This window comes from Hylobates moloch, unplaced genomic scaffold, assembly GCF_009828535.3.
Source record: "Hylobates moloch isolate HMO894 unplaced genomic scaffold, HMol_V3 SCAFFOLD_1, whole genome shotgun sequence".
In the NCBI taxonomy this organism is placed as follows: Eukaryota; Metazoa; Chordata; class Mammalia; order Primates; family Hylobatidae; genus Hylobates; species Hylobates moloch.
Genome location: NW_026652276.1, coordinates 131122490 through 131136230, shown reverse-complemented (window position 1 = coordinate 131136230; position 13741 = coordinate 131122490). Strand labels below are relative to the sequence as shown.

Sequence of the window (13741 nt, the reverse complement as noted above, 5' to 3'; positions counted from 1 at the left end):
CCCTCAGGAGGTATCCAGAAGTAGACATTGTTATCATAGGAGGTGACAGTTCCATGCATGTTACTGGCCCTGAAGGCCTTCCGGTGGGACAAGATGTGGAAGTGAAAGAGGGTGATACTGATGATCCTAACCTTGTGTAGGCCTGGCTAATATCTGTGTTTGTGTCATAATTTTTAACACAAAAGTTTTTTTTAAATAAAATAAATTTTAAAATAGAAAAAAGCATATCAAATAAGGATATAAAGAAAATATTTCTGTGTAGCTGTGCAATGTGTGTTTTAAGCTGTCTTCCTACAAAAAAGTCAAAAAGTTAAAAAAAATCAAAACGTATATAAAGTTAAAAAGTTACAGGAAGGTAAAATTAATGTATTATTGAAGAAAGGAACATATTTTTTATAAATTTAGTGTGGCCTAAGTGTACAATGTTTATAAAGCCTACAGTAGTGTATAGAAATGTCCTAGGCCTTCACATTCTGTCACCACTCACTCACTCACATACCCAGAGCAACTTCGAGTCCTGCAAGCTCCGTTCATGGCAAGTACCCTGTACATGCGTACCATTTTTTATATTTTATCCCATATTTTTATTGCACCTTTTCTATGTTTAGATATATAAATGCTTACCGTTGTGTTACAGTTGCCTCCAATATTTAGTGCAGTCACATGCAGTACAGGTTTGTACCCTGGGAGCAGTAGGCCATACTGTGTAGCCCTGGTGTGTAGTAGGCTGCACCATCCAGGTTTGTGTAACTGCACTCTATGATGTTCGTGCAGTGATGAAATGGCCTAATGACACATTTCTGAGAACATAAGCCTATCATGAAGTGACGCACGACTGTGTTTTGACTATAAAGACAGTAACCATTTTTAACTTTTTTTTCTGAAGAAAACAATTTTTAAGCTCGGGCTTGGGATGGAGAGCACATGTCTTCCCTGAAGCCTCCTCTAGTGCATTGGGTCTCATAAGCCACAGATAATTTGTTGGCTATTTTTATTTGCTGATGAAAAATCACCTCTCTAGGCTCTTCAGCCCTCAAGTGTTACGGATTTCACTTTCTGAGGTCATAGCTGCAAGACACATTTTCTTGACCAGCAGCTGTGGCCTGAGTTTTGGGTCGACAGTGAAATGCATAGAAACATAGCAGGCTTCCCCCAACACCAAGATGGCTCAGCTTTAAGGAAGATATAGGACTGATGCCGATACTGCATGGCTGGTGACTCCTGGGCTCAGCCTCTGAATATCTCCCTGTCACTCCCCAGGAAGGGTGAGCAGGTGGTCACTGGAGGAGGCCGAGAGCATGGAGAGAAACTCAGCTGAGGGAGTCATTTGCTCTGGGGTCGCCTCAGCTTTTGTCTTTGCTCATCTCAGCCCCTGCAGGGTATGTGGGCTGCGCCCATGCCGGATCAGCTATGCGCATCAAAGCCCCTTATTCATGACTGCTTGGCAGTGGAGGCAGTGAAGCACAGGCACTCGGTCCATCCAGTCCTCAGTGCGTTCTTGTCCTATATTCAGTATACCCCCATAATTCCTTGACTGAGTGCTGCAAGAGAAACTGCACCAAACAAGAGTCAAGTCCTCCTGTGTCCCTGTGGGTAAACGAAAGTTCACAAACCAGCTGTTCAGCCAGGACCACATCTTCCCCATGTTTGTATGCTAAGCAAAGGGTCTGGCATATACTAGGTCCTGGTCAAAATTTGTCCGGTGAATATACACTTTTGACCTCTATTTTTTTTTTTCTTTTTTTTATGGTGGAAGGGATCTCACCCAGGCTGTATGTAGTGCGGTGGCGTGATCATGGCTCACTGCAGCTTTGACCTCCCAGGCTCAAGTGATCCTCTTACTTCAACCTCCCAAGTAGCTGGGACTACAGCTGTGCACTGCCATGTCTGGCTAATTTTTAAATTTTTTTTTCTAGAGACAGGGGTCTCACTATGTTGCCCAGGCTGGTCTCAAACTCCTGGGCTCAAATCATACTCCCTCCTTGGCCTCCCAAAGTGCTGGGATTACAGCGATGAGCCATCATACTCGGTCTGATCTGTGAATTCTAATTATTTCATATGCAAGTTGTTTCATGTGTCTAGTGTTTATAAATGTTAAGTGATTGCCTAGCAAGTAATTTCTTTCTATTTTAAAAGTAATATCTATCAAAGGTGTTTGTGCTGTTAAAAGGCACGATGATTGTAACATGAAGCCCTAAACTACTTCTTTCCATCTGTGTTTCAGATTATTTGAATATATTTTGCTGTATAAGGATGGAGTGATGTTTCAGATTGAGCAAGCCACCAAGCAGTGCTCAAAGACGACCCTGACAGAGCCCTGGGACCCTCTTGACATTCCTCAGAACTCCACATTTGAAGACCAGTACTCCATCGGGGGGCCCCAGGAGCAGATCACGGTCCAGGAGTGGTCGGACAGAAAGTCAGCTAGATCCTGTAAGGGTTCAAAGGATCTAAGCATTGTATTCAGGAGGCATGATGGGGAAAAATGTTTAAGTCCTTTAAGGAAGGTAGTTTTCAGGGAAACATCCGCTTAATCAAAACATTTTTAAAGCCTCCACTTAGGTCTGCATGTTACTTTGCTCACTATGGGGCAATGGGATCCAAGCTTCATATTTGAAACACCTCAGCCTTCTAGTGCCACCTGTACCTCTCTGCCACTTTGGCTCCTGTGAACTTAGCCTTGATTTTGACATTTTATGGTCACCCCGAGGTCTGTGACATGGAAGGCATCTGTCTAAGGCACACATTTGAATCGGGTGCCTCCTTTTCTTTCCCCCACTTCCTAAAGTTGCAGGGGTCAAATCTACTCCCATCATGCGGAGTGTGCAAACCAGCCTGCTTTTATGTGAAGCCATTCTCTGCCCTGCTGCTGATATATGCCTATCCCAAGACAGTTTTTACCACACAGGCATTCATGCTGTGGAACACAGTATGGTGATTTCTCAAAAAATTAAAGATAAAACTGTCATATGACCCGGCAACTCCACTTCTGTATGCCCCAAAGAATTGAACGCAGAGACTCAAACAGATATTTGTACACCCATGTTCACAGCAGCACTATTCACAAGTGCCAAAAGGTGGAAACCCAAATGTTCATCAACAGATAAATGGATAAACAAAATGTGCTATAGTCATACAACAGAATATTATTCAGCCTTAAAAAGGAAGGAAACACCAGCACATGCTACAACCTGAGTAAACCTTGAGGACGTAATGTTAAGAGAAACAATGCAGGCAGAAAATGATAAATACGGTACAATCCTACTTACACGAGGTATGTAGAGCTATCAAATTCATAGAGACAGAAAATCGAATGATGGGTTCCAGGACCTGGGAGAGGAGGAATGGGAAGTTAGTGTTTAATGGAGACAGAGTTTCAGTTTGGGAAGATGAAAAAAGTTCCGGAGATGGATGGTGCTGATGGTCAACAAATGTGAATGTACTCAAGCCACCAAACAGTTAAAAATGGTAAAATGGTAAATTTTATGTTATGTACATCTTACCACCATAAGAAAAATTATGAACTTCTTGCCTGTCTTCTTTATTCAAAAGTCAACTTTTTTCCTCTTATAGATGAAACCTGGATTGGCATCTATACAGTCAAGGATTGCTATCCTGTCCAGGAAACCTTTACCAAAAACTACAGTGTGATATTGTCCATGCGGTTTTTTGACATCCAGCTGGGTATTAAAGACCCCTCGGTGTTTACCCCTCCAAGCACGTGCCAGATGGCCCAACTAGAGAAGATGAGCGAAGACTGCTCCTGGTGAGCCTGTGCATAGAGAAGAGGCAGCATCAGATGTCAGCCCCCTGTGACCCCAGCTGGAGATGGATATGAGACTAGTCAAGATGTGAATGCTAATTGGAGAGAAATGTAATTTTAGGAAGATGCACATTGATGTGGGGTTTTGATGTGTCTGATTTTGACTACTCAAGCTATGTTTACAGAAGAAAATTGAATGGCGAGAGTGTGGCCATATGAGCTGACTAGATGGCTAATATGGACACTTTGGGTATTTCTAATGCCTGTTCAGGGCTGGTTTTCTGCATGCACAGGTATACACATGATGCAGTGCCATGCACATAGGGAGGGGTCAGTAAGAGAAGTTTGCCTTGGCAGCAAGTATTTATTGTTGACATTATTCAGAATTAGTGATAATAAAAAGCAGAGTGATTTTGGTCAATTTTATTATTAATTCTTAAATTCCCTGCAGAGAATGCCCCCTTTGTTGCTGCACCGGGGTGGGCATTGCTCCCACTGAGCCCTACTCCACCCTGCCCCTGCACTCCCTTGGTTGCCAAAAAAATGATACCTTAAATCCCTTCCAGACTTAAGAATTTTATAGCATGGCCCAATTGATATAAACATTTAGAAGGAAATGAAAGCTAAAATAGGAAGTAATTATTCCTCTAAAGAAACATTTTGAGCAAGGCAGTTTAGAGAATCCTAACGTCTACACTGGTAAAGCACGAGCCATGTAAGCTTCTTTTTTTTCTATGCAAGAGTATTGTTGTATGTGCTGAATCTTCACAGACTTGTCAATACACAGGCAGTATTCTAAAATAGCACTGAACTGGGAGTCAGGAGACTATTGTCTCCTAACCCCAGGACTAGAGTTCCCTCGTACTCTCACTCCTTTCGTCATTAAATGCACTGGGCTTGCCCACACTTTGGCCTTCCTAGAACGCTGCTTCATATCCTCTCTGTCTGACTTCTGCATCTCCTTCCAGATCAGCTCATTCACAAGAGCTGCTCTGAATCCTGGATGAGTTGCACTTGCATCTTGAGCATGCATTTCTCACAACAATTATTAAGCTGTGTGATAATTTCTGCTTTCAGGACACTCATCCATTATCTTGGCTGTGCGCTCCTTGGGTACAGGTACCTTGTATGTTTACTTTTATATCCCTAGCACAAAGCAAGTGCCTGGCACATGGTCAGTGCCCTAAGTATTTGTAGAGTGAAGAATGCCAGTCTCTCTTGTCCCTAGTTTCCTTATGTGTTAAATGTGGTTGAGTTTGTCCATTGCTACGGAGAGACTTCCAGTGATACAATTTACTATTCTAGATGCTTCTACTGTTATATTTTATCTGCCCATTTATCTTTTTTAGTTAGCAGGAAAAATGTGTGACACCTATATTATAATGAAAACAATCTTATTATTATAGTTTATCTATATTAAACAAATTTAATTGCATTTTAAAGCATTCTTTGATATTGTTGCTTTTGTAATAAATATGGATAATCTTGGTTATAAGGGAGTTAAAACAATGCTCTAATAAATAAAGTGCTTTATGTGATCAAAATCAAATTTGTTATCCTCTCTCGAAAGCCTGCTCTCCCTCTTACCTTCCCTAAACTCCAGTGTCCAGTTGCCAAGGCCAGAAGCTTCCAAGTCATTCTTGACCCATTTGTCTCCCTCAGTCCTCACTGGCAGTCAATATCCCGAGTCCTATGAAAATAGCTCTTAAAACTTCTGCCTCTTCTCCATTCCCTCAGCCACCACCCAGCTCTGGGCTCTTAACATCATTGGCCTTTGCAGGATCTTCACACCCTCTGTCCTTGCCCTTGTCTTTTTTTTATAGAAGCCATCCTGTGTTTGTTCATTCATTCATTCATTCACTTGGTCAGCCAAATCACAAGCCAGTACTAAGCACCTGCTCCCTCCAGTGCCCATGCAGGTTCCTGGGGTCCCCGAGGATTGTGAAGTTTGGTCATGCAGGTATCTGAACCGCACAGACAGGGAAGAGTTTCGCAGCTGCATTCCAGGTGGCCCACCCTACTAACGCCTTTGTGACCATGTTTGCCCCACTTCCTGTCTCCCCAACCACAGAATGATCCTCTCCTCTCCAAGCTGCACATCTCCTCTTAGCCCTGGGACTTTGTCTTTGCCCATTGCAGGCCACAACCTTACTCAGAGAGAGAAGGAAACTCCTTTTATTTTATGGAGGCCCATGCAAAGTGGGTACCCTTTTGTTTTTCGGTTGGCCTGTTTTAGTTATTAAGCCACTTCACAGAAAGGAGTAAAAAGTCCAGAAGGATTTGACATCTGGTCAAATCTGATCTGATGGCGTCCTGCCTCTGTGGTTCTTCACTGCTTACAAGTAAAGTGGAGACCCCATAGCATGGTGGACACACCCTTTTTCATCAGGCATCTGACTCCAGCCTCACTCCTTGGCACAGTTTCTTCTTTCCCTAAATGCCCAAAGGGCTTGAGAAGTAATGGCTGGGTCACCTCTTGGTGGCAGGAGGGTTTCCTTACTCTGCAGTCTTATGTAAAAACTTTCTAGTAGCCACCAGAGTCACAACGAAGAGGGCTACTAAATAGGTACGGACCTGTACCTATTAATAAAGTGCAGTATCCCAGTGCCTCACTCATCTGCAGAGGTGGTATCACTGATAGTGGTCTGAGCCAGGGCTGGGTACCACTTTGTGGATACCCCACCTTATATGTCTCTGAGCCTTTATGCTGCACTGGAACAATTTACTTCCATTTCTCCCAAGGAAGCCTTGCCACTTCCAAATTGCCAGGATCCAGGCAAGCCCTAGGGTGTGCTCGACATACACCTGCCTTCAACTCTGCCACCCTGAAGGCCCAGCTCTACGACAGAGCCATCACTCCCTCTATCTCATGGGCCATGCAGAGTCAAGGAGGCCCGACATTTCTGTCCCCAATTGCTCTGTCATCAGGGTGAGTTTCTTACCATAAGCTTTGCTAATCGAGATTCCTAAAATTGGGACACATTTTAAAATTCTTTAAATATTTAATGAAGACCAAGAATTTTAGGTCTTTGGGAAATTTTTCAATTAACTACTAATAATTTCCTACCAAGTTAAATTTGACATCATTTGAAAACAAAACACTCACCTCTTGCTGGGTTTCCTTTACCAAATCCACTTTCTCTGTTGTCCCAGCTACTCAGGAGGCTGAGCTGGTAGAATCGCTTGACCCCAGGAGGTGGAGATTGCAGTGAGCCAAGATTGCACCACTGCACTCCAGCCTGGGCAACACGGTGAGACCCTGTCTCAAACAAACAAACAAACAAATAAAAACCTTCATTTTCTCAATGTTCCTTCTGTTATTTCAAATCACTTTGCCTATATATCCACCTGCAGCACACGGGATGTTTGACATTTTTCCGCTTATGTAGATCTTGTCTTTCTCCATCCACAGAAAGCAGCTCCAATGCAGGAATGCCATCCTTGTCATTCTTGTTGAGTGAAAATAATTTATATTGAATGACAGAATGAGCCTCCTCAGCCAAAGACTTGTAAATAATTGTTGATATTTGAAGGCTTTGTAGGTGAACACCTCTTTAAAAGACAAATTTAACTTTATTTATGGATATTCTGATATCAACAATCATCTTTTTTAGGAATGATGCTAGGATAATAAATGATTAGAACATATTTTTATTTGTTTTAAAGCAGAATTATTAGCTTAACTACATGTGTAGAAAAAATACTGGGCCTATAATTTGTTGTATAGTTTATTCAGGGAGAGTGATGCTTACCTTTATGATATCCTAATTTTAAAATGTATATTGTTTTCATTAGAGCAAAAATGAACACATATTTTCAATATTTATTTCATATTTAAAGTTGGAAAATGTAATGTAGCCCCAGCATTCAAGGAGTGGGCTATAACTATCCTATAATTCAGAAATAATATCAAAGACTTGGAACCAACCCAAATGCCCATCAATGTTAGACTAGATAAAGAAAATGTGGCTCATATACACCATGGAATACTATGCAGCCATAAAAAAGAATAAGTTCATGTCCTTTGTAGGGACATGGATGAGGCTGGAAACCATCATTCTCAGCAAACTAACACAAGAACAGAAAACCAAACACCGCATGTTGAACAATGAGAACACATGGACACAGGGAGGGGAACATCACACACTGGGGCCTGTCAGGGAGTGGGGGGCTAAGGGAGCAATAGCATTCAGAGAAATACCTAATGTAGATGACAGGTTGATGGGTGCAGCAAACAACCATGGCACGTGTATATCTATGTAACAAACCTGCACGTTCTGCACATGTACCCCAGAACTTAAAGTATAATAATAATAATTTTTTAAAAAAAGAAATAATGTGCAATGAATACAACACACTCAGAATTTAAGTAATTTGAGTATATGAGTGTGTTGTGCTGTGGCTGCAGTTATATCATTCCCAATGGCATATTGTATATTCATTTTAACATACAACTGTTTAAATCACATAGCAGTGTTCTTTTCCTTCACCAAGATAACTGATGGTAAAATAGGTACTCTATTACTTAAACATGACTAGTATTATTGCCATTTTTACTTGACCTCTATGATTTTAATCAAGAAAATTATGTAAAAAAAAGAAGTCAAGGCATTATCGGTTATTGTGAGAAATGGGTTTTCAAGCCTAGAATATGTTACTTAATAACCTCTCAGCCCTAGTTCATTAGTTTTTCCGTTCAGCCTGGGAGAATAGCTGTTGGGAAATCACTGGTCTTAGTTTCCCAACCAGGAGGCACCAACCTAATTATTGAAAAGTCCCCAGTTAACCAAATACACAAACCTGATTAATTAAAAGTGTAGTTTTGGGATAGATATGTGGGTATTGATATACGTATTAGAGAAATTTAGGGTCTGTTGGTTTTGTTTCACTCCTGATGCCAGAAATGATACCTTTCTTGTGGGATCGTGGTAAATCTGTCCTATCTTATTATATAAGTACATTTGAGCAAAGCTTAGTTTTCTATTAAATTCAATTATAAAATGGGGGATTCTTTTTTAAGAAAAATTTAAATTTGTAAAAACTAAACTGAAAATCTTTGATGAGGAAAAAACTAAGATAAAAGTTGTTTCTAAAGCAGTTCTGTTATCACGTTAGTTGATGGGCATATGCAGGAAGCAGTTGCAATTTAAACTCTTTTTAGAAGAGCCCTTTGCTTTTAAAGAATTTTTTGATTCTGAAGTGTTAGGTGACCTTGTCTCAGTAGCTGTGGCATCTCTGAGGGCTTGGGGATAATAAAGTGAAGATGTAGACTGCCCTGTCTTGAATGATCTTAGGACATTACCTTAAAGTGGACATTAGAATAATGGGAGTAGGCAAAATGACATCTCAAGCCCAGGGAAAGTGTATGCTTTTATGATGTTTCTTATAACTTAAACCTCCCTGTACTTAACACCTTTCATAATTTCCTCCAGGTAAACCTATGTTCCTATCACCATAACTCTTATCACATAAAAAATAACTAATAGCACTGCAAAGATGTTTAGATGTATTTTAAAACTCCGAATATCTTGGGACTGAAGACTTTACTTAGATCCATATATGTCCTATCCTTACTACAAAAAATATCATGATGATAGCAATCCCATAATCCTATCTAGCTCAAACTAACTATATCCCAAGCAGCAAAAAGAGGTGAGGAAGAAGGAGCAGGAAGGGGAGGAGGATGACAAGAAGAGGAAGAAGAAGAAGGAGAAGGAGAAGGAGAAGAAGAAGAAGAAGAAGAAGAAGAAGAAGAAGAAGAAGAAGAAGAAGAAGAAGAAGAAGAAGAAGAAGAAGAAGAAGAAGAAGAAGAAGAAGAAGAAGAAGAAGAAGAAAGAAGAATAAGGAGGATGAGGAGCAGGAGGAGGAGGTGGAGGAGGATGGGGGGAGGAGGGGGAGAAGGAGAAGGAGAAGAGAAAAAGAAGAGGAAGAAGAGAAGAAGAAAGAGAAGAGGAATGGAAGAAGAAAAAAGAAGGATGTAGGGGAGGAGGAGAAAACATTTATCACTATAAATTTTCAGTCCAAAGGGCTGTTGATGTATATAGATGAATAAACATGAGAGCGTCACAAGCCACAATGGAGCAGCACTTTAGGGATTTTCAGTTCAGATGCCTCCCCTTTAAGTTTCTCTAAATTAGAGCATTTCTCATGGACACAGGAAGGGGAACACCACACTCCGGGGACTGTTGTGAGGTGGGGGGACGGGGGAGGGACAGCATTAGGAGATATACCTAATGCTAAATGATGAGTTAATGGGTGCAGCAAACCAACATGGCACATGGATACATATATAACAAACCTGCACATTGTGCACATGTACCCTAAAACCTAAAGTATAATAATAAAACAATTAAAAATAAATAAATAAATAAATAAAAATAAATTAGAGCATTTCCAGACGAAACGTTCTTTCCTGAACCATGAACCATTGGCCCCTCCTGTCAGAAATTTAGAATTATTTCCATGTCTATGTACCTCATAATAGATGTTGACATTCAGTGAGGAATAAAAATAGCCTTAAAAAGAAAGCCTGCTTGTTCAGGGAATAATTTCTCTGCTTTTTCAGTTCAATACACTTAAAATGAGTTTTAGTTTGTCTGCTCATAACAACTAAAGTTCAGTATTATGGTGTATTCAAGTGCGTAGGTATTGAACCTCAAAGGACTTTTTAACTTTGTATGGAAAGTATATGATTATGTAGGTAGTCTTTGGATAATAATGGGTTATCAAGTGATTTTGAAAACTCTCAGGTCCATCTTATTCTTTCTAAACCTCTTACTTTCCCTGTTCAGTCATGAGAACTCTCTATTCCCTGAGTGAAGAAAGAGGAGGAAACAGCTTTATTGAGATAATTCAAACAGTTCAGATAATACAAGAATGAGAGTCTATTATGGAATTTGCAGTAGATGTCCCTGGAATGGAGATAAGTAAAAATTTTCCCCAGACTCCTGCCATATGTAATCATTCAGTACAACCATTCTGTTCAAAAATAAGTTTGTTAATAAATTTTCCATGTGTCTCTAGAAGAGTGGTCATCAACAAATCAACTTAACAAAGTCAAGCATAAATAGACTAAATTTAGGTGCCCCAAACTTGGAAATAAGATTAAGCTCTGTGATTGAAAATATAGGACCAATACTTAATAAATGGATAAAGTGCTATTTAGAGATATACACCACAGAAAGAGAAGGTCTTCAAGTTCGGGGCTATAAAACTGGAGAAAGCATGAAGTCCAATGAAAGCAAGATTGCCACTGAAATGCAGTCTCATCAAAGTTTAATCAGAATTGGGGCTGATGTAAAAGAACACTGGAATGTTGTCATTTCGTCTGAAAATGAAGTGTTTTCGCAGAAGGAAGTTGGTTTACATGGAGTTTAGTTAGGGAATCTTAAAACCAAGGATTTGGCAGTGTTTATCTAACCATGTCCAGGAGAGAAAAGTATGGAATCTGGCAGTCATATACAAAATGTTGGGGACAATTATGAGATTAAAGTCATGTGTTGTTATTTTGCCTAAGATTTAGGAATATTTCACTTCACTCTCCCTATCAGCGATCCACAACAGAGCAAGGTCAGGAGACAGCAAAGCAAGTCATCGCCATTACTTAGCTGGAGCTCTGGCCCCGAGCACCTTCTGTGGATGTCTGGTAGATCAGGCTAGACCAACTGGAGAAAGTGGAGGCCAAAGTAGCCGCAGGCCAGAGCAAGCCAAATTACTAGTTCTGTCCATTCTACTGCAAGTCCCAACACAAGTAGATCTTACCGCTCCCAGGTCAGCAAAAGGGCACACAGAATAGACCCACTGGTGACAGAAGAAAAGGAGCAAGGACAAGGAAAGAAGTTTGTGCCTTGGTGCCCAATGCTGCCTTCCCCAGACCTTGGGCTGGTCAGAGCAGTAGACAACCTGCATGGGAGGAATACCCAAAACAGAGAGATTTAGCTAGGCCTGTTGGTCAAGCAGAATCCAATAAGCTCAGAACGATCCCTCCAAACTAGGTAACTTTTCTTCTGATTAGAAATTTTACTTCTCAAGTAATTTTCTAAAATCATAACTGAATATCCAAAATGGCAGATTTAAGTATTTCACTCACTGGAAAAGTTTAAAACATCATTGCAAAATAATGCATTGTTTTTCTGTTTTATTTCCCAGTCTCTTAAGTTAAACTGCTTAGTGCATGTCAGTCTGTAAGGGAGGCTGTGCAGTGCAGTAGAAAGGATGAGGGTTTGAAACCATACTTAACCTGAGTTCAGATGCTGATTCAGTCCCTTATTACCACTGTGTTACCTTGGACAAGTCATTTGAACAGTCTATGAACCTAAGTTTCCTCCACTTCTTATAAACAAACATACAAACAAAAAAAGTGGTGTATGGGGGTTGTTAGGGTTAAATGAAATAGCATTTAGAACATGTGTAGCACACAGCTTTGTAAGCAAAAAGCACTCAAAATATTAAATGTCTTCTACCTCTGGCTTCTTTCCCCTGAGATCCTGACCAATCCTCCATGGATCAACAAAATCAAACCTGTATGACTGTATGAATCTGCTATGGATTAGAGCAGGGTCCTGGAGGCCTACAAAGGCAGTGCCCTTGATGGGCTCTGTTGGACCCATCAGCTAAACCATTCCCTAAGGTATCTGTTCCTCATTGCTCACGTTCGTGTGCAGAAACATGCGCCCACCTGTAGCTATGCTCAGGCAACATCAAGTATAATATACATGTAGTTAAAAAAAACCCCAGCAACTTCCCCTTAATAAATACATCCCTCATGTACCCTGGCATTTTGCACATAACATTTTTAAGATAGAGAAAATAAAAGTAGTATCAACCTCAATCTACATCAGTGAGCACTTGTTTTGTGTTACATTCTCTCCAGAGTTTTATACTGATTATTTTATTCAACATCAACAACCATATTTGAATTAGATACTATTGTTATTATGCTCATATCATAGATTAGAAGACAGAAGTCCATATCAAATGCCTTTGACTTGGGAAGATAATTGATAATAATTTTAAACTATGATTTTAGTTACTGGTTGCATGCTATTTGTGCATTACTTATAGAAGTCATGTTGACTAAGTGAAGAAAAGACTGGGGAATACATTAAAATGCATTTCTCTAAAGCTGATTTTGAATGAGATGAGCTGAAAATAAAACTATTTCAATATCACCGTTGTTGGATTGCCAGCAATGCCTGTGGGCTTTTACGCTATCGGGAAACCTTAACTTTCCCCAAACCTCATGGTCACACTTCCATTTAAGCACAAAGAGGGTGGAAAGTCACAATATATTGAGTTACTTTTTGGCACTGGAAACAAGAAGTACCCATCAGCAGTTTGCCAACCTGTGCAAGAATTTTCACTAACTGGCCCTCAAGGGTCATGGCTCAGCAAGGTCATGACGATTCCATTTCCAGGCTTTGAAAGGTGCCGCGGCAAGCAACAGTAAGGTAGGAAAATGTTGCCATGCACTGTTGCCACTTCTGCCAAAGGTCTGGCCCATCAATCAGAAAGCCAGCAGTCATCTTTTTTACTGAGAGAGTTGTACCGGGGGCAGCTGAAGCCACCCCTTTATCCTCAATTTTCATCCCACTACTCTTCAACAGCACCTCTTTCCCTGAATCAATGTCAGATAATACAAATTCTATCAGCAACCAAGAGTGAAATAGGACAGGCAATGGGGCCACTGGTGAGCAGTTAATGAAATCCCCAAAAGAGGGAAGATCTGAGGATTGTAGTTTTCAGACTAAAGAAGTATCACTTGCTCGAAATGATCAAGAATCCATTCATTCATTGAGCATTACTGAGGCCCTCCTACAGGCAAGACTCTTCTAGGCAGTGGGGAGACAGTCAAGGACAAGGTCCTGCCCTCAGGAAGCCTGCATTCTGCTGAGAAGGAGACAGATGACACACAGAGAATTTTAAAAGCCAGCTAGTGACAATAACTACCCAGAAAATGGAAAGAGGCTGAAGGAATAT

At 40.6% G+C, this 13741-nt stretch overlaps 1 protein-coding gene across 1 annotated transcript in view; it reads left to right on the top strand.

The window, feature by feature from the left end:
• The window catches only part of EPDR1 (ependymin related 1), a 32222-nt gene extending 26554 nt beyond the window's left edge, over positions 1-5668 (top strand). Inside the window, 2 exon segments of the mRNA XM_032758300.2 lie at positions 2225-2433; positions 3574-5668. Coding sequence (XP_032614191.1) covers positions 2225-2433; positions 3574-3770 — 406 coding nt within the window. The 3' untranslated portion in view covers positions 3771-5668.
• Positions 5669-13741: the final 8073 nt, after the last annotated feature.